This window comes from Molothrus ater, chromosome 2 (genome assembly GCF_012460135.2).
Source record: "Molothrus ater isolate BHLD 08-10-18 breed brown headed cowbird chromosome 2, BPBGC_Mater_1.1, whole genome shotgun sequence".
Lineage (NCBI taxonomy): Eukaryota > Metazoa > Chordata > Aves > Passeriformes > Icteridae > Molothrus > Molothrus ater.
Window position 1 is genome coordinate 32,284,110 of NC_050479.2, and position 27,569 is coordinate 32,311,678.

The 27,569-nt window shown below is 38.8% G+C and overlaps 1 protein-coding gene across 1 annotated transcript in view; it reads right to left on the reverse strand.

Annotated features, from left to right (window-relative positions):
- Positions 1-1,556: 1,556 nt before the first annotated feature.
- Positions 1,557-27,569, reverse strand: part of ATP10A (ATPase phospholipid transporting 10A (putative)) — a 110,653-nt gene continuing 84,640 nt past the window's right edge. The window contains exons 10-21 of the mRNA XM_036392339.1: positions 26,535-27,096; positions 21,129-21,232; positions 20,832-20,958; positions 18,596-18,780; positions 16,915-17,236; positions 14,515-14,591; positions 11,036-11,161; positions 6,571-6,771; positions 4,282-4,362; positions 4,087-4,191; positions 3,549-3,736; positions 1,557-2,857 (exon numbers count right to left, since the gene is read on the reverse strand). Coding sequence (XP_036248232.1) covers positions 2,152-2,857; positions 3,549-3,736; positions 4,087-4,191; positions 4,282-4,362; positions 6,571-6,771; positions 11,036-11,161; positions 14,515-14,591; positions 16,915-17,236; positions 18,596-18,780; positions 20,832-20,958; positions 21,129-21,232; positions 26,535-27,096 — 2,784 coding nt within the window. The 3' untranslated portion in view covers positions 1,557-2,151. The remainder of the gene's footprint in view (positions 2,858-3,548; positions 3,737-4,086; positions 4,192-4,281; positions 4,363-6,570; positions 6,772-11,035; positions 11,162-14,514; positions 14,592-16,914; positions 17,237-18,595; positions 18,781-20,831; positions 20,959-21,128; positions 21,233-26,534; positions 27,097-27,569) is intronic.

Consider the following 27,569-nt stretch of genomic DNA (forward strand, 5'->3'; position numbering starts at 1 on the left):
AATGGCAATCTCTGCACAGGCCGTGTTCAATACAGCCAGCTAACCTTGCAAAAAGATTACCTGCAAAGTCATCCCAACAGTTACTATCCAGACTGAGCAGGCTGGTAGAGCAAGCAGAGATACCTGAACAGGGGCTGTCTCCCTCAGCTAGAGACCTTAGCAAAGGAGCTTTCTGCAGCTGAGCCAAGTCCTGCAGGCTCCTCACCAGTGAGTGGAGAGTGCTGTGACAGCACAGCACCTGCCCTGCTTCAGAGGGGTGTGCCAAGACCCACACTCCTGGCTCCTGGTGGCACTGACAGGGCAGATGCCCACCTGCCTTTGTGGAAACTGAGTGGCCACTCGAACTGCCCCATTTCTGTCACAATTTGTGTAGCACAGGAGTGCCAGCACCTTTGCAGCCAGTAATAAATGAGTCAATAGGTGTGCTTTCCTCCTAAAGCCATACATATAAACCAATGTTCCTCTTTATCTCAAGGGTAAAAGGAAGAAGTTCAGCTTCATTTTTTTTCAAATCAATCATGCTAAAAGCTGTTCACAGGAGGCTGAAATAGTGAGTCCCTTAGTGCCTTTCCCCTGTCCCTAGTCAATTCTAATCCCAAAATGCAGTTTAGTTACATGTGGATGTGTCATGTTTCATGAGGGTAACATATTTACAGGCTGACTGCTCTTATTTACATTGCTTTCATCTCTTCCTTTCATTGGCACTTTACAGTATCATATTATCAATTCAGCCTTTGGGAAAGAGGCCAGTGTATATAAATCTTTGAGGAAAAAAAAAAAGATCCTGAGTGAATTAGCAAGTGACAGATGGTAGGTACTGAGTCTTACCACGCTGAGGCAATCCACATGGCAGGCAGGTTGCCAGGCACAGAGCATGGCACGAACAAGTTGTGGCCTTAGAAAAACTGATGGCAAGCAATTAAAAGGCCATGAAATCCTGCAATGAGGAAAAGAAGTGCAGCAGATATTTCACATGTGGTCATGGTGACCAGGTGTGAAAGAACCAAGCAGCATTCCAGGCTAAAGCCCCTGGGATCCATCGGGCTGGCAGAGGGCAGCTGCACACCCCTGTACCCCTGGCAGTCTGGGGTTTACAACCACATGAGCTGGGCTCAGAGATAGCCTCAGAAAGCAGTGCAGCTTCCTGCTTTTGGGACTGGACATAGCCTGCTTTGCACCAGGCTCAAATAGCTCTGCTTAGCATGTACCCTCACAGCTGGTCATTCGGCTTCACCACCCACAAGGACTCCATTTAAGCTGACTGAAACCACAGCAAAGGTGTCTCACAAAATTCCACTCTGCCAGTCCTTCACCCCACCAACGAGCAGAACAGACCTCTTCCGTAGCAGTGGCTGTGGTAGTGCTCCAACACCCAAGATCACAGGCTTCCCAGCTCAAACTCTAAAGCAGACATGAGGCACCAGCTCTCTGCCACCAAATCCTTCCTTACGAACAAGCAGCAAGCTTTTTGTACAGCATGATGGAAGGCCATGCCCAGCCAGCCACCAGCTACTCCAAGGGAAGGGCTGAGTTACAATTAATGCCAGACTGGGAAGTCACTTTGCAATATGGATGTTCATTTATTTATTGTTTTATCATGGCACATCAAATGCTATGGCTGCAATATCAGAACATGGTGTCATTTATAAAATATCAGTATTATTAATACGGTGGTAAGATATTGTTAACATTTACAGAGAGGTGTATAATAATTCCATAGCTTTGCCTCAGTGACAAAATACACTGGCAAGCAGATGATGGATGGAATACAGTGACTCTTTATTATCATGGTTTTTCCTCCTTGATTACTGAATGGCCTATAATGATATCAATAATTGTTGCTGAATCTAATCCTTTCAAATATGGAAGATAGATCCTTTGCTTTTACAGTATGTGTCAGAATAAAAGAGAAGCATCTGAAAAATAAAGAAAAGGCATTTCTTTACAAAATGAGATGAAAAAATAAAACAATATAAATGGAACTTTCAAGTGTTTCTTTTTATATTTAAAGCTCTTAATAAACTGTATTTAAACATTCTTAAATAATCATTCTGTACCTTTGATTTTTTGTTTCACCTTTGGAAACAAATAGAGTAATCTCACTATAAATGTGTGCAAATAGAAAATATATAAATATATTTAAGGCCCACGTCATAAAAAGGTGGTCTCAGAATTGTCATTTTTACAATGATCAGTTGGGCTTCCTTTCATTTTGTTCTGCAAGTTATTTGAGCTCTCTTCTTTTAAGCCTTTGAAGTCCACATGCAAAGAAGAGCCAAGCACACACATACTGTCCTGTGCTTCATTTTGTAAACTGCTTGATGACACCTGTAAAACAGTCCCAATGTGACTGAACAGTGGAGTTGATGTGATCCACTTCAACAAACTGAAGTCTGCTTGGTCGACTGATGAGCTCCATGGGAATGTTGTTCCCATAGGCAACGACTCCACCTCTGAAGGGCCACACTGAACTTCATGAAACCCCATGGACCTTTCCAAAGCACTTGCTGATGAGGGGAGCTTGTTTTCCTCATACAACACAGCACCCTGGGGAGAGGCAGCTGCAGTCGGATCTGTTTTATGGTCTGCCTTTGTGTCCTCTCGGAGAAGTGACTCCCTTGTTTGAGGAGAGGCTGGCAGAGGAGTGCTTTGGTTATCAGCCTTGTAACAATCACTAGCATTTGAGGCAAGGCTCGGGGAGAAGCTGTCTGCAAAGAGTCGTGTCTGACACATTGTCTCCTTTACATTCAACTCGGTGAGAAGCTGGGCGCGAGTCTCTGGGGACAGTTTACTCAACTGGCGTCCAAGCTGAAGCTGGGTTGGGAATAGTGTTCCCTGAAGGGTTCTGTACAGGAATCTGCAAGATGACAACAGGTATGTGAGAAGAAATGAAAGAGGGAAATACCCAATACATTATTAAGGGAAAACATCCAAGAAAAAAGTACAACACAGAAAAATAAGACAGTTCTATGTGCTGTCCCTATGCTCCACACAAGAAAGCTTGCAGATGGACAGTTCTGGATGCTGTGCTAATATTTTGATGAATAACTTAATAGGCAGTGTAATAAATCTGTATCTTTAGCCAGTGATCCACCTTGTGATTACACACAGTCTGTCATCTTTCCTGATGAGGAAAGGCAATAAGGGTAAGTCTGCAGAGCAAGCTTCCTAGATCTACAAATAAGCAAGTATCTTCACAACATACTATCAGAATTAGGGTACTGTGCATTTTATGTGAGCATGGACTGAATCCAGAAGTATCACAGAAAACCTCACAGGGTAGCAAACCTCTGCATGGCAGGAGGTTTGACCAACAGTCTACAATTATCCCATTCCTGTGGTCTTTGGCCAGGAGCTGTGGTCTGTTCCTGCGGTCAGGAGCACAGAACAGGTTAGACAACCTGACTTCAAATAATCAGCTGCTGAAAGAAACTCAGTTGGCTGTTAGACAAAACAAAAGATGGGGAGTGGAAAATGTTCTTGCTCTCCCAATCATATGCATGGAGTGCCTGTACATACAAAACAAGACACGAGAGAAGATACAATACCTGGGCAGCAATGCAACAACTGGTGATATAATGCAAGTGAAATAGAACATAGGGTCTCCCATCAGCCTTTCCATGGTCCAGTAGGGATTGGATGGAGGATGGCAGACTGGGCAAGAAGCATTGTAAACCAGAGCCACAAAGAAAAATAAAACTATACTGAAGATGCAAGATGACCAGTGGAGAAAAGTCTAGAACAAAAACCAAAAAAATCAACAACATAAGTATAATGATTCTTTATTTATTCTGAGAAGTTTGCTGTGACTTATATTAAAACTCCTTAATTTCTGGAGTCAAATCCATGCACAGCAAAGAGTTTAGAGACTTGTATATTTAAAAATTCTTATAAATACAACACTACAAAGCTGTTTGCAGATCATATTTTAAAACCCTTTCCATGTTTTTTTAAAATGCCTGCTAAAAACAAAATGTGCTGAGGGAAAGGAGCAACCATCTTATGTTTTTGAAAGGTGGCACTAAGAGAAGAATTATGTCTATGCCAGTGGCTGGCATACATCTATGTAGGCTGTGGGTACCTTACCCAAGTTTTGGTTTCAATAGCCAAATGCAGGATGATGGTGAAAAGAGCTATTGTGGTGATGGGAGTTCCCCAGGAGAAGATATCCACCTCTGAATCATAGAAAGTCTGTAAGAAAGAAGACAGAATTTAGCCCAAGCTGTGTTGCCAGTTCTCCTCCAAATGCTTGAAATAGAATGGCTTAAACCAAACACTTACAAAATAGGGGATGAAGAAGCAAACCAGGCTTTGATACATAGCATCAATCATGTTCATCCAAAACATGTGTGGTTGGTACTCCTGTGTTGTTAAAAAAAACATTAAGAAGATCAGATCATAATGAAGATCCTCTCTGCCAGGATAGGTATTTTGAGGGGATATTTCAAGGGCAGTTTTAAGGGCTTGGGAAAATAGCTTCATAACTTTGCCAATCATTTAGCTACCCAGGGGGGTGAAGCATGAACAGCCTACCTACAAGTCACTCTTTTCTGGGGTATTTTGCCTCTTTTTTTTTTTTTTTTTTTTTTTTTTTTTTTTTTTTTTTTTTTTTTTCCTGACAGAGGATGTAATTTTAATCTGATTCTCAGGACAGGTAACATTTATGAAGGTGCCCTTTTTCATGCACTACAGTCAGACCACTAATGAACATGAATAAATGGGTTCTACATCACATAAGCACAAGAACAAGCACAGGGTATTGGTATTTATTAGCAGAAGAGAAAACAGAAATGCACATGTACTTAGAGAACATTCACAATAAAGGTCTTTAGTGGCAATTTATGCAGCAATGTATGCTACAAATATTTATATAAAACATATATATATATATATACACATATCTCTAATTATGTGCATAAAATTGCTTGCTAAAAACCAATATTAAACTAACATTTTGGTTTACAGAAATATACCATTGCAGGGATATGGATGGTCATATAACGGACCTAGATATAAAGAAAAATAGTTTATAAATGGAAAAATGGTTGTATAATTTTGATATATATTCTACATCTCTAACAACTGGGTTGATCAGGTCTTCTTCCTTTTATGGAAAATATCATTGCAGACTAAAAATGGGAATGGAAAGATGCTTAGAAAGAATTATGGTGTTACTTGGCCTCCTGAACTAACATGGTTAATTACTGCATCAGGTTGCTCAGAGGGATTGTGGAATCTCCAGTGCTGGAGACATTCAGAACTGGACTAGTTAAAGACCTGAGAAACCTCATTGTAGTTTGAAGCTGTTTTGACCAGGGGTCCAGATCAGATGGCCTCCAGAGCCATCTAAACTATTCTATAATACTATAGGCCCTTTTTGAGAGAGATCCCACCCCAAACAAGATTTTTAAGTTTTTAAAATCCCTTTTTAGGTAACTATAAAGGGAATACGATCTATAGATTAAAAAAAACCCAAAAAAGAAACAAACAAACAAAACAAAAAAAAACAAAAAAACAAAGAAAGAAAAAACCAAACAAACTTAGAATGATTTCTGGGCTTCTCTATGAGAAATATCTGTACTGTGAACCTGGGAGACTTCTCAGTTTGCCAGCTGAAGACAGGCAGGCATAACTTCCCAACAAGCCTTAAGGCATTACAAGATTTCTATCATCCTAAAAATGTGCAAGAGAGGAAGGTATTAATAGTACAGATCTTTCAAGTGTGATGCACTGAAACAGAAGAAATGTAGAAAACAGAAAACAACAGATGAAAAGGACAGAGTTTGGACTAATGGGCTAAAATACGTTATACGCAAATTCTCCTTTCATCTTTCCAGGAGGGTATCTAGCAATGCTACTACATGTGTGGGGTACCAAATACACGTGTACACTTGGAGGCAAAAACCACTTACTGTGTCCTCCAAGAGGACAGCTTTGTAAGACATTTTTAAGAAGGCTTTTGCCTTCAAAACAAGGTCCCCATATAGATAGTTTTGCCAAACAGCAAGATTTTCCCACGGTACACTGTACCTCTAATTACCAGGAATGGTTTGGCTCAAATTCCTCCTGCAATTCCTTTTGTTTTCATTGTGCAATTCAAGCAGATGGGGACAAGGTGTTTTCAATAGATATTTCAGCTGAATCTGTCATCTGTGACTACCTCCCTCAGAGACTAAGTTTAAGTGCTTACTACCAAGGCCATCTTTCTCTTCTTTTTGTAAAGGGCTGGAAGCTGAAGTTTTGAGTAACAACTGTGAGTTTATTCTGTAAAAGCCTGCACTAGCTACAAAGTGCAATCTGTTTTATTTTTTTGGTTATTTGTGAGCCTGGACCATGAAGGAGGTGTTCAGTTTAGGTTGAATTAAATAATCCAGCCTTCTCTCCTGACACATATTAAAAATATGGCTGGTTGGGGCTTTTTTGTTAGTGTGCCTTTTGTTTAGGTGTACTTTTGGCATTTTGACTCAGATAAGAAGTACCACAGAGTAATAACACTGACTTCTCAGGCCGGTTTTCAGTCAAAACTAAAGATGTTCAGGAAAGAAATTGCAGCAATCAAGAAGTTTTTACCTCCATATTCTGTCCACTTTTATAAAGCTGAGGTACAGCAATTAACACTTCAGCTGGCACATCCTTATCCAGCACACCAGTAACCAGTTGTGGAAGAGAAGAGAAGAATAAATTAAAGAAGATCAGATACCACTGATCAATCATTGATGAGCCAGAGAATCCGCAGTAGAACTGGTACCAGAAGAGAAGGGCCACAAACATCTGAAACAGAACAAGCAATGCTGTAAATATAACAAGATAAGGATGATCATCCTCCCACTGTGTTCTGAAACCATTCTGATTCCAGCTCTGCAAGAACTTATCTATGAATGCTGAACACGTGAGCAATCCTTGTGAGGATGCCTGCTCTTTAACTCACTTCCTGATGCATGGACCACTTGGATAAGCTGCAAACATCTGGCACACCTGCAACTCTTTGTGCTACTGCAACCTTAGATCTTGGGCATCACACAAAATTAACTTTCAGTTCAAGTGAAACATTGAGGTGCAATGTAACTAACTGTAAAAAGCTCTCCCAACCACCACTGACCTCTAGGTAAATGAGTACTGATGTCACAGCACTTACACAGCTACTGTAAGAACAAGAATTGACACAATAATGTCCTCTGCTGGCTGCATATGTTTTGGGAGACTTCTGCAGTCTACAACAGATAAATGCAGAGCTTTTTCTCAAGATCAACATGAGACCAGTAGCAGTAAGGAAGGTGAAACGGTAAGGTCTAGAAAAGTCATCTTAACTATTCAATCTTTGTGCTTTGACACTCAGCAAATTAGCAGTGCTGTAAAGATTCCTCAACTTCCCTTCTTCTTCAGCTCGAGAAAGAAATCAGCTGCATACACAGATGCAGAGGGGTTGTTCATCTACTTGGGTTGGAATCACCCAAAAAGAAACAAACCACGCAACTCGTTTTTTCTACAATGTCTTCAGCATGGAGAATCCAGAGGGTTCAATAAAGGTGCTGATTTCAGATGCTGATAAAGGATTTGAGGCCTAGAAAAAGATAGCCAGCTTCCTAGAGAAGGAAATAAGTTCCTGGGCTTGGTTCTTCTAAAACTAAAATTTTTATTATTCTTTGTAAAGTGATTAAAACCAGAAAACTGCTGGAAACTGTTGAGGGTTTTCCTCCTTTTAATGATGAAGATGGGAAATGACATGACCTCTCACTTCCTCTTCTTTTTGTATTCTGTTCTCAAAAAGCTTTCAGTCAGATGGAGAATGTTAATCCTTCATGAATTTTAGATATACAGAGAAAAACACAGATCTGTTGTATCTGTGTGCCCAAATGTGATTGAAAATTAAACATAGAAGGAAAAAAGAGGCTATAGTGTGCTTAGTCAGTGAAAGCTGCTTTAAGGAGAGTAAACCTGTCTTCTAAAGGGGAATTGCCACAGAATAAGAGGAAAGTCCTGCAGTACACAAATGTACATATGTGTATGTGTGTGTGTGTGTGTATAGATATATATGTGTGTGTGTGTGTGTGTGTGTGTGTGTGTGTGTGTACACACATATACACATAAAGTAGATAAATGCTCAGGGAAAGTTCACATACTACATTGAAGTGGCTTGTATATGAGCAGCAAATACACCTCACTCTTAGTGAACCCATTCTATAAATTACCCTAAGGAAAGTTAAATGGTAGTATTTTTCTAAACACAACCTCTAGAAATGTTTCTGTAAGTTTATTTCAAGAAAAATATCTTCCTATGGCCCAAACAAGACTGAGTTACCAAAGCTTACCCTCTTCAGTACAGTTGTCTGGGACATGGCAGTTTCATTCCAAAATTGAACATATTTTGAAAATTATTTCTTCTCCACACCAAAACAAAAAACAAATTTCTTGAGTAATTTCTCAAAAAGAAATTACAATAAATATGTGAATTTATGTACTTTTTTCTTGTTGTTTTAAAACAAAATGCAGCTAATCCTGGACATGGTGAATTTTCTCTCTTGAGCCTTGCTAACCTGCCTTGGGAAAAATTTGGTTCTGGCAAAAATAGGTAGTTTGATGAAAATACAGTCAGCTGAAAATCTTCTTACCACCTCTACTATGGGTCTTAATAGTGCTGCTGAAGAAAGCTTTACAAATAAATGAAGCTTAAATCAGATCTTTTTCTCCTGAAATTTTATTTTGTATTAAACAAGTTTTTTTATTTTATTTCAAATGTTCTGTCTTGCCTCTGTGTATTACCTCTCTGAAAAAGACAAAACAAATTTACATAAAGATTTTAAGTAAAAAAGGTTTCCCTTCTTCCCCTGCCAGATGAGACTGTTTTATGAATGTGGTCCCAGAGAGAATTTCTCAGTGAATGAAGTATATGTTAAAAATTTTTCAGTGCTGCCTTGCAGAGACAATGTATAAACAGGAAGATGTGCAGGTAAAATTTTGTTTATGTGAAATCCCTTTTCATCAAGCTCAGATATTGCCAGTCATGCTATGTTTTAGTTTATATTTTACTTGTATTTTTATCATCTCCATGAAGCTAAACATCTTCTTGGATAAGTCATCTAAGTTTTGAAATGACTTTTGCAGCAATGTGAAGATTAAATTGTAAATTAGCTAGGTTCTAGTGGAGAATGGAAAATTTCATAGTATGAACAAATGGGGAAAGAAATCACTTAAGCAAACAGAAAACTTGCAGAACATCTGCAGTGTAGGTATCTTGACTTTCTGTGGAGAACCATCCAGAATAGTCTCCTTGCAGAAGGTTCAGGTGCTCCTATCTTTCCATTTTTGACAATCTTTCCTTAAGGGCAGGCACTGTGTCAGACAAATTCATGTCTATATGCTGGATATCCAGCTACAGTTTTGAGTCAGAAGCAACAAGTATTTCTCAGGAAGCTTCGAAGGCTGCCAAAACACAGCCAACACAAAGAGATCTCTTCAGTTATTTTCTAGCCTTGAGGCAGTAGCTTCTGAAAATGTCTTATTAAAAATGGCATGAGAAATAATACTTGTAATCAAGGGCAGTTGTACCACAGAAAATGGAAGATTTTACCCAAGCTGAACAAAAGCATTGATGTATAAGCAGAATCTCTGGCTGCTGATTGCTGTAGTGTCTTATGTGCATTACTTGTGGGTTTATTTTTTTAATTTTTAGTATAATATTGTTATGCATACAGCTCTTGGAAGTTCAGATTTGAGAGTGTCAATGGGTACCTTGGAAACATCCAGCACTAAGGATGGGAGTACAGATGTTCAGCATCACTCAGGATTAAGTCTTAAAACTGATGCATCTGAACACCACCACGTTTCACTGCTGTACTTCAACAGGTGGCTCTCCACTCAGTGCAGCATTACTTAAATCTGCTTGCTATCTCTGACTCAAGCAGCAGCTCAGATTACAAAGTCCCTTCATTCTTCTGTGTCTGAAAGGGCACTTGCATGCAGTCCCTGCTCTGACCACAGAATGTAATTAAACATGCTTGTTTTAACAAAAAGACACTTCATTAATCCTTTAGCACCCTTTGGTATTCTGGTGATGTTCAAAATTTTGAGCAAATAATTGTTTTCCTCTGAAAAAAATTGAGGATTAGATTAAAATTGGAAAGCAACTTTTACAAAACTGAAAGCCACTTTTCTTCTGATACTGAGGACAAAATCCAGTCTCCTGCACACAATTCATGCATTGCCCTTTGGAGCAAACAGAGATATGAGAGCTCTATCTCTCCTCTTTTTCTTGCTTCTTCATATGCCTTGCTCCCAAAGTGATTTGTAGCTGTTGCAAGTGAACAAATATATGTGCCTGCCAGTGACTCCCACCCAGCTGGTGGTATTCTTGGTTTCCTTGTTAGGCTGTTTTCAATCAATCAACTTTGTATTCCAATATCAATGCAAAGGGCCTTTGTTGAGGCCAAGGAGTTGAGCTGCTTCTGGCTCACTGCCCAGTACTGGATTGAGTCCTGTTTCATACACCAGGGAGAAACACAGTCCCGTCATCTGTTCTTTACCACCGTGTGCTTCCTTTCTAATGAACTCTTTTGATTAGTTGGAAATAAGATAAATCAAGGGAAAAAAACCTTCCCAGTCTCTGCATCTGAGACACAGAGAGGACTCAAATTATCTCAAGGCACTAGGAAATATGTACAGTGATTCATAAACAATGATGAGATACAGTCAGGAAGAGAAAACACACTCAACTGCTACTTGGGACCAATGTTGGATGACTTTGGCATTGAAGACTCTCATATCCAGCCAGCTAAATTCTGCAAAACTGCTCAGTAAAGAAACTTTTCTTCAGCAGTGCTTGTTATTTGTGTTACCTAATTTGCACATTCAGCAGCACACTGTAGCTGTTATGGAGTGGGTCCCGTATTTCTGCAAATGGCAGCCAGCTGTCTTTCAGCTCTGCAAATTTCTTTGCAGCTTATTTATAAACCATTTGAAGGCTGACCTAATGCTCACTTAGCACAAAATAAACCCTGGAAACATGTGGTGCCATAAAGCTGCCAAGTCAAACACTTACTGCATTTTTGTAGAAGAAATACAGCACCATGTTGGCGAGTCGGGAATAACACCAGTGGCCATGAACAAGCAAAAGCTTCTCCAAATGCCTGAACCTCGGGATTGCAAAGTCGCTCGCCATCACCGCCTTTAATGAAACAAAGGTTGGAATCATTATTGTGAAGCACCACCTTCAACACTAACAATGAATCTAGTCATCTTCTCACCTTCTGCAGGCAGTGGAAGTTGTACTCATGAAGAATGAAACTCATGACTCTGCTTATGAAGTGCAGCTATTGCTGCATGGATCTGAAATATCCATGAGCTAATGTGGCAGGACACACAAGGCAACTCAGTCCTCATCCAGAGGAGATTACAGCCTACATTGCAGATGGTGATAAGCAACAACAAAAAGCAGGAGGTGGGAGAATGGCTGGCAATTGCAGTTGCACGAGCACGAAGGCCCAGGGTTCATGTGTGAAGACCCTGGCGGCTGTATCTTTGTCTGTAAAAACTACAGTGTACTTACAGGGCAAAATGAATTTCCAGAGAATAAGATAAGAACAGCACAATTAAGTGGTTGCATCATAATGATTTGACTTTAAAAGAAGAAAAACAATAAAAATATTAGTTTTAATTTAATTTGCAGACCTGGTTTATACAGTTTACTTGGCTGTCCTGAGATATCAGTATTTTGAGGGATTTTTAAAATCACACATTTTCTGTAACTGTGTATGTGTATTTTCTGTTACTGTGTAACTGAGAAAAAATCACACTAGATGAGAGTCTGGGACTGTGCAGATTGTCAGATGACATTGACAAAATGAATCACAGTTTCTCTCTAATTCTGACTAAATTTCAGGGTACTGTATATCTAGATGAGACCAACTTGTGCTATCAGGTGTGTTTCATGATTTTCCTTATCCCTAAGATCACACTAAGATTTAATTTAGTATTATTTTACATTTCTTTTTCTGTTTTGGTATCACCTTTCTTCTCACAATTCAGTTCAGCAAAAACAGGAGGAAAGGTGAAAACCTCCAAAGGAGCAGTATCTTCCTTACGCTCTGCTGGATATATTTTGGCTGTATTTTTAAATGAGAGACATATTTCCTTTTAAGTTTTCGTAATTCTCTTTCTTGGTAAAACATCAAAAGGGCTTAGTTTTCCCAAGTAGGTGCTTGTAGAAGCTAATAAAATCAACTCTAAAACAGTATGCAAGAGAAGGTGTAAAAATGCATTGCAATTTAAGCAGTAGATATATATGAGGACTGAGAAACTTTTTAATATGTTGACACATCCTAGGATTTCTCAGGTACTGAGACACAGTTGTTATAACCTCCCTGCACAGAAGTCTGATTTGTCTTGCAGACACACAGCTATCTTGCAGTTTGAGGAGAAAACAGCTATGCTATGTCTGCTTCCTTGTCCTCCACCCCATCTCAGCCTATTCCAATGTCAAAACAAACCCGTTAGCTTCATTTGTGCTTCTAACATAGTATTTCTCAGCAGGCTCTGAGAAGTGTCACGATTTTTTTTTTTAATTCCATTTTTATTATGGTGAGGAACATAGAGAGAAAGATATGTTATCCAGTTACATTTGCATGTTTACTTAGGCTCAAAATACCCACTTGATTTTCACATTTTTTTTTCTTCCGCTCCACATGCTTCCACAGAATGTGGAAAGAAAATAAATCAGACAGTATTGCTGTCTTAGGCATCTAAATGCTCAACACCTTCTGAGTACCTGCATGTGTGCAATTCTGACAGTTGTTCCTATTAAAGAGGTCTGTGTGGGTCCTTAGGACTTGCAGTAAGGGAAGGATCTATAAACATTTTCCACTCTGCTGAACTCTCATTTAGAAATAAAATCAGGTACTTTAATGAGTTAATGAGAAAACAGCTTTCAGACCTGGATACACTGCAAAAGCCAGAGGATTTGAGAACCAGTTATAAGTGTATGAGCTGAACTGAAAGTGGCATAAAGGGGCAAGGAGTAAAGAAAATGCTATGAACAGTTTATGTCTGTCTAGCATTAGGAAAAAAAGCATCTGAATTAATACATATATGATGGAGCTTATTGGTAAGTTCATAAGAGATGGTAAGACCCAAGAAAAATGTTTGCAGCATATTTTTTTGAATTTATAGGTTTAGAGGGGAGCAGACAAAACCAACCTTCTCTGAGCTCTCTGAAGCTTGGACTATCTGCAGGATTTGAAAATGCATACGCATTGAAAAGTGCATGACAAATAAGAAAAATATCCACTGACTTTTCTCCAGTGACCTGTCCTAGCTTCTGCTGATCAGGAGTCAGAAAATGCATAAAGTTGATACCCAAGTTCATAGCTCAATTACATTTTTGTTTTATAAGCTTTTTTGTGTCGACCCAAATAAATTACAGTGTTCATGAAATCCCATTAAATAAAACTCTACAGCCAACTTGTGCACTGTGTGAAGGAGGCCTCTCTTCCCTTTTGAGCAAAACATCCAGCCAATGTTGCAAAAAATGCAATTTGGGTCAGAGAACCACCCACTGGTAACTAAGTTAAGGAGCATGCTCATCTGCTCAGGTCCTCAGGATGGAAACACTTCCCACTTTCCTGGTAGAGCTATTTGACATATACTCAGCTACTCTGTTTTCTCTTGCAATCAGCCTGCCCAAATACAAGGCGGGTTGTGGAAATAAGGTATCCTTCTCATTCTCTGTGTCTTACTGCCACGTCTGGTCCTAACACTGCAACTGATCTGCACTAGCAGTAGAGGAGGCTGATATAATACATACATCCTATACAAATACATCCTCTCTTCTGGGGCTGAGAGAAGTACCTCTTACACAGGGGTAAATGCAGTAATCACAGGTGGAACACATCCAGGAGACTACAAGGCAAGCACCTACTATTCCCTGTGACTGGAAATGTGGCCAAACCAAGACTTGCTATAAGGTGTAAGGAGCAGTGGTTCTGCAAAGGGCCACAATTTCTACTTTATTTACTGTTTTGCTGTCTGAATAAGCTGAGTGAGTGAGATGTGTGGGTGGCTGGGCTAAGGGTCACCACCACACCATACAACTAGCTACATCAGTTGTACTGGCTTGCACAGCCACTCCATAGAAGAAGTATACCCAAGCAATACAGGAGAGAGGGGAATAACATGAACCTTTATTTCTTAAATAATGCATAGTTGAGTTTTTTCTTTCTCCTTTAAACAATTATTTAGCAAATTATTTCTTTAATCATATTGCTTAGAGAGATCTGGTAAGTTCAATCTTCTGAGAAGTCAGAGCGCTTCTAAACTTATCATATATCTCAGAACAAGTGTGAGCTCAAACTCAAGCTGCGAGAGCCCTTATAAGACAAAACTGGCACTGGCACTCCTCAGCACAAATGCTGCTTTTCCTTTACTTGTGCTGACTATCCAGAGGCAGTCTGAACAATCTGACCTATAGGAAGTGGCTGTTTCATGCCCTCATGGGAGTGCTTGCCACTGGATGAGCAACATTACCTGCATGCCTTCTTGACCAGAAATCCCCACACCAACATCTGCCACTTGGATCATGCTGACATCATTAGCACCATCACCTAAAGATGACAAAATGCAGTTTTGCTGTCACTAGCAGACCAACAACAGCTGGCAGCAACAAAACAAAGGAAAAACAGTTGTTATTGAGTGTTGGTTGAGTATAGTGAGAGAGACATTTACTAAGTGTTGGTTGTTTATAGTAAGGAAGATGTGCAGTAGGAGAGGATACACCTTTAGAATATAAGGTTCAAAGCTTGCAAAGTTTCCAAGACATTCTGATCTTTTTAGACATTTTTATCACAGGAAAATAACAATAAAACAAATCCATCTCTTTTAATAATACCTAAAATTTAGGTATCAGGCCTGAACTACACCAATAGTAAACAGTAGAATGATGAGAATAAGCATTCCCAATACTTCTGCTTCCTGATTAAGAGTCCGCCTGCAATCAGGTATGACTAAGAATTAAATGTGCAAGAAGGCCTAAAGCCAATGAAAATGTCTACACTGTAAAAAATACTAAAAAAGTTAAAATGATGAATGAAAGAAAAAGTCAAGAGAGTAGGGTTGACCAGTCCAAGATCTTCAGTACATGCAAGACTGGTAGATTTAATTGGAATGGTTGCAGAGCCACCACCCCCTACTCTGCTTCTAATTATGATCTCACAAGTGATAGGTGCTGTAGACAGGATACCAGAATGAGATATGTATCTAGTTCTTAACGTCTTACATTTACAGCCAGGGTACTAATGGAAAATGATGTGTTAGGTTATGACAAGACACTTGGTTTTAAACTTCAGTGGCTGAGGTTCTCACCACAGTTACCAGTCTCCTTGCTGTTGGCACATGTAAGAGTGGGATCCACTCACCAAAGCTGATGTCTTTGTGACTGTGTGATACAGAATCAGAGAATCACAAGGTTGGAAGAGACCTTCAAGATAATCAAGTCCAACCCATGCCCTTAACACCTCTACTAAACCATGGCACTGAGTGCCATACCCAATCTTTTTTTAAACACATCCAGGGATGGTGACTCCACCACCTCCCTGGGCAGACTATTCCAGTACTGTATCACTCTTTGTGTAAAAACTTTCTCCTAACATCCAACCTATATTTCCTTTTGTGCAGCTTAAGACTGTGTCCTCTCATTCTGTCAGCCGCTGCCTGGAGAGAGAGACCAACCCCCACCTGACTACAAGGAAGTAGTCCTTCCTTTCAGGGAGTTGTAGAGAGTGATAAGGTCACCCCTGAGTCTCCTTTTCTCCAGGCTACAACCTAAGTTAGCTCACGTTGGTTAAAAGGGAGGATGCATACAGCTAGGCTTTAAGCCAGAGCAGGAGCTTAAGCTCAACTTGTAGGCTCAAGATGCTCAGAAAGAATGAACATACAAGCTGCCCAGTCTCCACTACTGTTTTTAAGCATTCTGGATAATTCAAGTTAATGAGCCAGATGTTTTTTTTACAACATATGTAAATTATTATGTCCACAGTCAGTTAGCCAAAGATATAAATTCAGTGGGAGGGAGGCATATTTGAGCAAGATATAATACATTCAGCATGAAGATTGTAATAATCAGCACATATTTGGTGATGTTGATGTCACACAAGTCTGGCAATTTTTTATGTACTTAGGGTTTCTCACGGGCAGGTCCCACCCATGTGTGTTCCAGACATAATTTACCAACACAGATAGATGAAAACGAGGGTATTTCTGACAGTATATTGCTGAAATCATATCTTCAAATGAAACAGGAACCTAAACTTGAGATAGGGTAAGAAGAGCTGATTGACTTGTGTAAAAATCATAGAAACATGGAAGATCCTGTCAAACTTAAGAGAGATGGACTGCCAAAATCTCCCCTTTGCCAGTTGAGTGATTAGGTGGGAAGTGTAAGTGTTGCTATGATACCAGTTGTAAATCCACTCTCTATAATGACAAGGCCAAGTCATAGCCTGTGCTGTATGGGTGACTTGTGATGATAAACACAAAACCTTGAGTTTAGGCATGATTGGATGAAACAGCACTGAGCACAGTATTTTTGGGTGTAATACAGTGATTGCAAAATGGTGTTTTGCCCAGCATAAGATAACCCAGTTCTTCACAGCTGTGTTTAGACATGTCAAAACCTCTTAGCATAACTAGGTCCTGATTATCTAACTTCTGAAGGAAGAAATCCCAAATACTACTCCAGAGCTTTATCCTGGTTTTGAGTAAGTATGTTAGAATAAATATATTAGAATTGTTCAACATGTTTCCTGACAAAACTGGAAGGCTGCTTAACTTGTGAGGCAGCTGGGAGGGTCCTGTTGCATGTCAAAAAAAATCAAAATTTTCAAGACACAGTATACATCAAGGCAGACTAGTATGAACTGAGGTATTTACCTATTGCCAAGGTCATTGCTTTGAGTTTGTCTCTGACTAGTTTCACTACCATGCTCTTTTGGAGTGGGGTTGAGCGACAGCACAGGACTGAACGGCATCGCTTGGCTAGCGCAAGGAATTTATCTTCTAGTGTGGGTTCCAGGGCATAAGCTAGAGTCCTTCCATCAATGACTAGGCCCAAGCTGGAAAGCACAGGGGAAGAAGGTGGATAGAGAGGGGTGAACCCAACAGTCATGTTTCCAGTAGCTCCGTCTATTGTGTTGTTTGAAAACTTAGACTCTACGCATTGCAGACACTGTTCCAGCAAGACAGCACATGTCTCCTGAAAAGAAATTCAAAATAAAAGTGCTTGAGAAAAAAGAATATGTATTCAAAAGCTTCTGTTTGCTGTATGTTTAGGCATAACTAATATGGGGAATGTATTATTTGCTATGCTGTTGAAGTTTTAATTTCTAATAATCTTCTACTTGTTCTGAACACACTTAACTCTTGCAGAAGGTATGACAACAGTAAAGAGTAGAAAGGCTTAAAATCTAATTCTTCTTTAACATGTACTTTTGTATGCTAAATTTCTTTTAGCTCCTTCTCAGAATAACAGTGCTGAGAAATGATATATAATTGGTACCAAGTTAAGTATGGTGATGAACACCATTACGGTGATGAACACCATGTATACGCCCACAACTCAGATCAAAGAGTTATGCATTGTTAAAGGCCAATTAAAGGTTATTTAAGCTGAAATCTCTCTCCTAGCCATACTCAACTAGAAGATGTTATTGAGAATATAAGAACATTTAAAAGAAATGCTATTGGTCTTACAGAAAAGTATGACTAAAAAGAAAAACCATGGAAAATTAATTTACCAGTTCAGTTGATACACCCAAGAATGGAAATTGCTGTTATCTTTTCTTCCTTTTTGAAAGAAATTGGAGCTGAATACTGATGGCCTACCTCTCCTCTGCTGATCTGAAGTCCAATTTTATCACCCCATAAAAGGACTACAGCACTATCAGTCTGGTTCCTTGTATGTTAGACAATATCAGTAAACTCTTTGTGACTGCTTGCAACAAACTGAGCACAGGAAAGATCAGTAATTCAGAAGGATTAGAAAAGGTCTGTTAGGAAGCAAGGCATTATTGTAGATGTGGTTTTCTGCCTCTCAGTGTTAGTGTCAAAATTTAAATATTGCTTCTATCTCCAGAGAAAAAGCCACCTGAGAAAACATGAATGACTGAGTTATCTAAATACTACATTTCAGTGCATAAAGCAAAGCACAATTTCTCAACAGGTTATTAATTGCCTTCTTTCTCAACATGTACTTAATAACAGGTTGCTTTTAGACCCATTAGTGCCAATACACAGAAATAGGGATGTTTTGAGAATGCATACCAAAGAAAGTGATTTATGCTGCTAGGGCATATTTTCATTCATGGTGGAGTTCACTGCACACAGTTATATATTTTCAGTAAGGTAATGATACATGAGGCTATGGTTTAGAAGCATGATTCACTGAAAAGTATTCAAAGCCATGTCCTACCTGAAAATTATAGCTGAAGCAGAAAAAGAAGCAAAAAAAAAAAAAAAAAGGAAAAGGAAAAAAGCCATCAAACTTTTAATTGTAACAAGTTGAAAGTAAAGCGAAACTAGTTAATTAGTCAACTTGTATATTGGATCTGCTTACTGGTGATTCAGCATTCAAAGTGATAATTTCTTCATCATGATCTAGTAGCTTGCAGGCATATGCAATATTAACAGCTGTTTCTTGCTTGTCTCCAGTAAGAACCCAGATCTGCAACCCAGCTTTGCGCAAGCGCGCGATGGTTTCTGGAACACCATCCTGCAAGCGGTCCTCTATGCCAGTTGCACCTAAGCACATAAAAAAGGCAAAATATTCCATATTAAATGAACATTTAGGGCTGCCCTTGAATTTTAAGCTTAGATTACAAAAAAAAAACAAAAAACCACCCACAAAACCAGACCAGCAGCCACTTTTACTAGGAGACAGCTAAACTACCAATAGTTGCAAGATTTGGGCAGCTTTTGGGGGTATTGAGAAGGAAGAAAGGAAAGTAGCTGTGGTAAACAGTTGTAAATAACAAATCCAGAATTCAAAATGTCAAAAGCCACCAGATGCCACTCCTAGTTCCAGAGGTTCACAAGGCTAATTGTCTCTATGCTCTATATCTATATTATTTCTGCTGAATGTTGCTAGAGAAGTATTGGTCCTTGGAGATAATTTCAGTTCCTAAAGGTCTTAACTGCCTTTTCTCAGCAAGAAGAGAGTGGGTCACTAGAAATTTCTCTTTTGAAGGGGACTAATAGCAGGACTGCAGATTGGCAACATATTAGACTGCAAACATAAACCTTTTAGTGCCTTCTTGCTGCTCTTGACTCTTGCAGAAAGATGCTAGTGCCCAAATGAGATATAGCAGAGAATAAATCATAAATCTGTTGACCATGATGTGACAGTAAAATGTGCATTTTCATGCTTTCAATGCATCTTTCTACCTGTTACAAGACATTGGGTATCTGTTTTAAGCTTACATAAATCAATTGACTGAGACAAGATTTTCATATATATGAGAAGTGGCAAAAAGGCACTCAGGACCAAGCTCTGTGTCACCACTGGTACATCAGTATTCCACTGAGTGTCAGAGAGACTTCAATGTAAGGAAATGCAAACCCTGCCACTAGCAAATGAGGAAGTGACAGACATACAAGTTACCTGGAACAACAGGAAAAATAAATAAACTTTTCTCAGCTAATTATTTCTTCTATGGTTCTTCCTTGAAAAAAAAGAATTAACAATAGAAGTCCCCTTAACTCTGAGCACCAGTCATGAAAACACATTCTTAGGGAAATGTTGGGAAAGCTATTGCTATCCAAATAAAGAAAAATATATTCCATACTGAATTTTTACTCCCACAACCTAATGATTACTGATCATTGCAGGTTACAAACCACATTACGAGGTTCTTAGGGAATGACTGAACTGATCGTTTACTACTGGCCAGATTGCCAGAGCTCACTTTTTTCTTTTTTTTTTTTTTTTTTTTAATCTCAGAGTGCAGCCAGAGCCAACAGGTACACCCATGGTGGGATCTTGATTACTCTGGTCTGAATTAGGCAACTCATGCCCCCCTTTAAGTCAGGGAGAGAACCAGACACTTTAAGGCATGATTCATCTAATCCTAAAGCAGATATCTAAGTCAGATCAAATGAACTACACTTTTTTGTCTTCTCATTTTGTCTTCTCATCTATATGTCGAGCCTTAAAGATCTGTAGTAGACGCATTAGAAGTTGGGTGAGGTGGATCTGTCTCCCAGATCCATGCTGGCAATTAGTGAACATCTTTCAACATCTCAGCTTAAAAGAGTATGATTTACCTCTTGCAATACTTTTTTACATACACTGGTTTTAACTGCACTCCCCCTGCCATAGAATACACAGGCCCTGAGTGCATGCGCTGAACCTGATGTATATGAAAGTTGATGCCTCTCACAGATGCAGTTTGTGAGCTATGCTTTGTGTGTCTCTGGTGCCCCTGGAGTCAGGGAAGCCTCTGACACCTTGAAGCAGTACTGAACTAATGAAATTCTGTAGACAGCTTGGGCCAAGTCTTCCTCTTCTTTAAAGCAGCAGTTCCCATTTAGGATATTGTGTCAAATTCATCCCTGCTATTACTCCACTTACTTCACTAGTGATAAAATGAGGAGGAGCAGGAAAACAGGGTATGTCTTTTATGTTAATTATATCCTATTCCTTTGTGGTGCTGCACATGACAGCCATGATAAAGTCCCACGAAAGCCAATTGCTATACTGTCAGAAACAATTTAAGGGAAAGAACGGATTTCATAGCCAAGCTTTCAGAATTTTTATCACATTTTAATTTCATGTCCAGCTCTCATTTCATTACCTAGCAGATGCAGATTCTTCTCTAACCGCAGTGCTGACTGAAACAGAAGTTCTTCACGATTTTCAATAGAGGATTCTGCTTCTAAATGAGTTTTTAACCAACAGCCATACTCTTCCTTGCTGAGAACCTGTTACAAAGAGTATGTGAGGGCACAGTCAATATGATGCAAAGGCATCATACTTTACTGAATAAAATGAAAAAGAAGTTAGGAATCAAGAACAATAAAATAATAAATATCTTCAGTAATCTTTGTAAAGACTCTCCTTAAAAGCTAAGTAAAAGCCTGCATTTACTTACTCTTTTTGCAATACAGAGAGTCCGCAGCCCATCTACAGCATAAAGATTAAGGTAATTCTGGGTTTTGCTTCGTATTTTTTTTTGATGTTTGCCCCGAGGGTCATCTAGATAAGAATAAAACCATAAATTACTTGTTGAAAAATAACAGCAGCTGAATTGCCTCAGAGAATAAAAACTTGTATACAGTGCTTACTGTACCAGCACTTTATAACTGATACTTTTAAAGATGTGTTGATATTTCCTGGGAAACTCAAGTTGTTTTTTTTTAAAAAAAATATCTTTTTGTTTCTCTTCTGTTTTTCTTCTTCGAAAAAGTCACTGTGAAATTGAGAAAGACCTATTTTTTTACTCAAGTATTTCTTTCACCCGAGTATTTTAAGAAATCACTATAAACTTCACAGCAAACAATACTGTCAGAAATAGAAGTATGATTTCAAATATGCTACTAGCAAATGTTTTTCCTGCTTCTCCACAGCTCATCATGTGCAGAAAAACAACACTTAAAAATAGCACTCAGTCTTCCACCAAGGCTAATATCTGGAAAGAAGTGGAAACAGTGCTCTGTATTGAATATCTAAGTGCATGAAGGTCCTTTTGTCTGTTACTGCTGTACTGATACTTCCTATCAGACTGAATCAACACAAGTTCTGGGTGTGACTGTGATTTCATTTAGAGCAGAATTTGCACTTGCAGACCTCACAGCTAACTTCTACCTTGGATGTATCAGCAAGACTTCCACTTAGTTTAACCCTTCACTTAAAGCCATGTGTAACTACTCAAAATGAGGACTGAACATCTGTTTCTCTTCTCTCTTTAGCTGGGACTAGTGCACTGTGCTCACTCTGTGATCAACATAGAGTACTAAATATGATGGCAGCACATTTTGTTCCATCTTATTACATGAAAGAATGTCTCCAAAAATTAAAAACAAGAGGTAATGCATCTTTTTTATCATCTAGGATTGAGACAAGTTCATGAAAAATGTACTGTAGTAGTAATCTTTAATAATAAGAATTTTAGGTGAAGGTTAGGACTTAAGTAAATGTACAAGGGGGGAAATTTTTAGATCGGAGCCATTGAGTAAGAATGACTCGTACCTTCTGGTAGGTATTCTACTCCCTGATGTGATACATTTTTTTTAACTAAAGTCTGAATATTTTGGGGCAATGTAGAATCATTTCAGGATATAATTCTGCAACTAGAGCTGTTCCTAAGTGCAATATTTGAATTACTGGTACCTGAACAATAACCAGTCACTGAGTCAGGTGACCACTCCTCACCCAAAGTCTGGGCAGCTCAAGAGACCTACTACATACAGCACTGAATGTGCTCATCTCTCATACTGAGAGCCTGTGGGCACTATGCCATTATACTAAGCACTTAATACAGGTATACAAATTTGATGGCATAAGTAACTTACTGTTTATACTTTTCAGTGCCCATTAACCAGTGTGCACTCATACTGAATTTGATCTTGCTATATGTTGACTGCATACCTATATCTGTCTATAAAGTTACATAGCATTCAGCACTTTCATATTTATACAGCAGCAGAGTGCGTAATTGGGCCTCCAGATGCTCCAGACAAACTCATACAAGTATTGATTTTGTAGAAATAAGGGAACTGTGAGTTTGGAATCCAAATATTTGGTTTTTGTTCCATTTATCTCAACCATGTATGAGAACATTTAACTCACTGTACAGCTACTGTCTCACCTTTAAAGACTTTTCTGTCCTCTCTAGGTCTGCAAAGCTGACAGTATACGTACACAGTTGTTCCTAAGGGACTCTGAAGATAGTGGTATTTCCTGCATATGTTCATTTCAGCTCCATCTGATTAAAGTGATGTGGTGAACACTGACTGGTGGGAATATTCTCATGGGCCTGTCCATCTACCTGTTAATACTACCTATGCTATCAGCATTGATTGTCTCAAAGGGACAATACAGATATATTATTCCAGAAGGTCATCCCTACAAGTATTACTTGCAATTGGAAAGCCCTTTCTTACATTATATATGGAAATAAGCATATAAGAACCAGCAGCCTAACACAGTTTCATTTTGTTATTTTTCTACCAGTACATTATAACCTTTTTGGCACATGTGACTTTGCTGTGTAACATAGGAATTTTATTTTCTGGGAGAAGTACTGCAGCAAACCTTCTTCGGGGCTTCTTGTATTAGTGAGGGTTTTTTTTAACTTTACAACAATAAAGCAGGCAAGCATTCTTCCCAATTTATTGTGAAACATTAACATACTGGAGAAAAATGACATATTTTTTGCATATCCCACAAGAAATTATGTTATGGGAGTGGCTATTTCAGTGGCTCACTGACTTCAAATGATGCAAACTTCAATAGGTGCTTAAACACATCAAAAGCTGTTTCTATCCCTTTAAGGTTAAGTGGTGTTAATAATTTCAGATCTGTCTAAATACCACAGGTGCTAATGCAGTGATCATAATGTTAAATGCTCATACCTCCTTCAATGAACAAAGACAACAACTCTCTACAACTAGAGATGTGTATACTATTTTCTGAGCAAGTTCTCATTCCCGGCATAACAATGACAGCTAAAGCCCCTTACAGCTGTTCATATGCCTTATCAGTCCTACCCTGAGATTTATCTTGTGCTCAGAAGTTAGAAGGAGGGAAGGGATCTCATGCAGACAAAACACAGTTGCGGAGATGTTTTTTTTTAGCTGGGATGCAGTGTCTGCTCTGAGCAGTGTGACCACATGCCCCATGTCAGTGAAAAACAGCAAGGAAGTCCCCTCCAGAAGAATGATAGAGAGCTAGTGGCCTTCTGCTTCTTCATTTCCTTCCAATAATCTCGAGCTGCAATGACTGCAGCAAGGCAGTGCAGTCACTGTGTTCTCAATGATTAATGTTCACAGCTCCTGTGCGAGCTGGGTATTGACTCAAACAGTAACTTTCTTATTTATGAACATGGTGACTGGTGAGATAAAGTAAAAACAATACACTCTTGGGAATCATTTCAAGGCTTTTGGAAATATCTGTTTGCTATCAGAATACACTAGGTTCCTCAGTCTTAACTAGATATACAGGCAGAGCAAATGGAGTCAATTCATAATCTTTTTAAATTTTGAGGCTGATGACACTTTATACTTTTCTATAAGACATAAGGAAGCTAAAACATAATACTTCTGCTTCTGATTTCAGGCTCTTTCTCTCATTATATTCCAAAATACTTATCCTTCCAAACAGGAATCTTTGTTTCATGCCATGTGGTATTTGAGCTGGGAGACTGCAGACATGGTACTGCCTTGGTCCTTCAGTCTAAGGAGAGAAGTCTCAAGACACATGCTTAACTAGTGTACAGTTCACATGTCCCTGAAGCACTAAGAGAGCAAAGACCGAGTTATGGGATTAGCTGTCGTGTCCATTCACTTTTTAGTCATTTCCTTAAAATGATAAATGACTGAATTCTTGTAGCTCTACATCTCCCCATACACACATGTTCCACCATCACCAGTGAACTGGATAAAACCAACGACAGATCCCACAGTACAGATAACAGCCATAGCATAAATCTTTTTAGGCTCCCTCTACATCCATTGACACTAAGATACTTCAGGCAGAGACAGCAAATTCAGTTCCAGGCATGAAAGATACTCAAGAGAAATGTCAAATGCTTTACAGACAGATCTGCTGAAACATACAGAATTACTGAAGCCAGCAGGGGCTTAAGAGGACTAGAAAAAACAAGGGGAACTGCTTATGGTGTTCTAGTGGCTGCACTTTACATTGCTTGCAAAAGCAAAGCACACCAGAACTCATTCAATTTGGGCTAAAGAAACCCCAAACAAACAAAAAACCCAAATCAAAACAAAAACCTTCCCTCACAATTTCAGAACCACTTTCAATTTGCTTGCCTGTAATGATGGTGGAATCTGTATTTGCCCAGCTACAGACACTGCTCATTTCCACAGTGTCCTTCAGGAACTCTGCTTCTTCTCCGGCATATGTCACCTTTGATAATGTCACCATTTTAAATTTTCTAACTGGCCTTACTGTTTTTACCTAGGTGGGTTCTAGACCTGCCAGAAATTTCCCTGAAAATTCCTTAATCCATTGAGTCTACTGTGAATGGACATTGCAACTTTGAACACAGTCTGTTATATGGTGGCAAAAAATTTAAGACCTGGCATAAAATATTTTTTCTTTTCTAAATGTTCAGTTCTCATTCTCAGAAACTCATTTCCAATCGTTATTTTCTTGGTATTAGAAATTTTCAGTGCTAAAGATTCTCCATTAGTAGTTTGGAAGGAAAGAAGTTTCTATACATGATCTACATGCCTTCTGTAATATCAGATCTTTAATAGAAAATTATTCATGAATACTTTGTTGTTAGTTAAGGACAAGTTGTTCTTAATTTTTTTGGCTCAGCTTTGATTTATATGGCTGAAACCAGAAAACTAATGCCAACATTTTTTCTGTGTTTTGTTAAACTAAAATTACACAGTGTAAGCCTTTCACAATTGTTTACTCCAACTAATGTCAAAATAACCACAAAGTCAATGCTTTAGTGAAACATGGGAAGTAACTTTAGCACTTTGGGGCTCTGTCCATTCATATTGGGGTAATCTTTAAACACTGCATGAAATTCAGTGTTGAAAATACAGTAAATTAGATGCAAACTGATTAATGCAAACTGAAACCCATGAGTTTCCTCTAACTTATGAAAACTTACAGGATTCTTTTTGAAACCAACTGATTACAATTAGCTATTTAAAGTTATCCCTGCTTCCCAGGACATTTGGTTGCTGAAGAATTCTCCATGCTTTAGGGAAATTCCATGTTCACAGCTACATGTCTGTTTCTTGCTAGTCAATTATGTATTTGAAGCCAAGATTTCTTGTCTGAACAGCATCTCTCCATCTTTTGCCACAACCTTTCTGTTTTGATGGCTGATTGATTCACACTGCCCTTTAGCAGCATAGTTAAACATGAAAAAATGTGCTGCTTAATGCAACATATTTCAGCAAATGGATGTAAGGACTTACAAATGAAACAGAGGGAAATAGGAATAAAAAGTACTTCAGTTTCATATAAAATATTCAACTGTCCAAGCATTGCCAGGCAGGTTTTTCTAAAGAAATGTAAATTGCTTTGTCTCAGTTGTAAGAAATTCCTTTAAAATAAAGCTTACAAGTAGAAGATCTTCTACAGAAATTATCTTCATTCTTGTGAAGTAAGGAACCAGTAATTTGTTACAGAAAATTTGCAATAATTACAAAGTATTATAAAAGAAGAGTAATGGTTGCCATTCTACAAAATTAAAAGCATGCAAATCTACTTGCTAGACAAGGCATTAAGATATTATGAGATCTTCAGCAATTGACTGGCCCCCAACCCCCCCAAAGGTAAGTAAGAGGTGTACCTGAAGAGCAGGGAAGAAGAAGATCCATAACAACTGAATCTGCTCCTTTAGTGTAAACATTTATTTCATCTGTGAGAGGATGCCTGACCACTACTGACATCCTCTTCCTGACGGAATCAAAGCCCAATGTATGTAATACTTCAAAGTTTAAGGTTCCCAGGTGAGGTAGCTCCACTGATACCTGGTCAGACAGCCTTCCAACCAGAGAACAGTTATATGCCCTTGCTGCATAGACGAGAGCAGCTTCATCCGGACTCTCTGCTTCATAACGGAGTTCTCCTTCCTCAGGTGCACCCCCCAAAGCTGTCCTGCCTTGCTGGGAGCTGTAGCCATTGTTATTCATCTGTGCAGAGCATGCCAGCTTCTCTTCCAGTTTCAATAAAGTGCTATCTGTAGATGTAGATGAAAGCGTGCTCAGACCAAACCTGTGCATTGATTTGCTTGTAGCTAGACTAGAGGAACTGCTGCTGTTAGAGCCAGAGGTCAAGCGACTTGGAGTGAATCTTCGTATGAAGTCTTCAATGGTTTTTACTGGAGATTTTAGTTCAAATCGGTCTCTAACCTTGAGATGAAGAAAACCCACCAATGAACGAATGCCAAAGAAAAGTTGAACAAGAATTCTGACACTGATAGTCAGTCTAAGCATCTCCAACTAAAGAGTACAATTTCTTTGAGGACAAAAAGTAATGGTATTTGTATTTTGAGAAATGAAAGTAAATGGACAACACTGATATAACAACAACAAAAAACTCACTAGAACTTCAGAATTATACCTGTGTACGAAAGCACATATGTTTGTATTAAACCAGTTTTTTTCTTCTTTCACCTCTTCAGCTACGACAAATAGATAGTCTATCAATGTTGCACCATCACCATCAGCAGTGCATACTAGAAGCTACCATTAGTATGAACTTGTCATCCTTCATGCATATTCAGAGAAGGTAGTGAAAAAAAAGTTAATGCAGTATTTTTCTATTGAGCAGGGTGGTATCTTGCAGAAGTAAAGTTTAATGAGAATATGCCAACGTTGAAAAT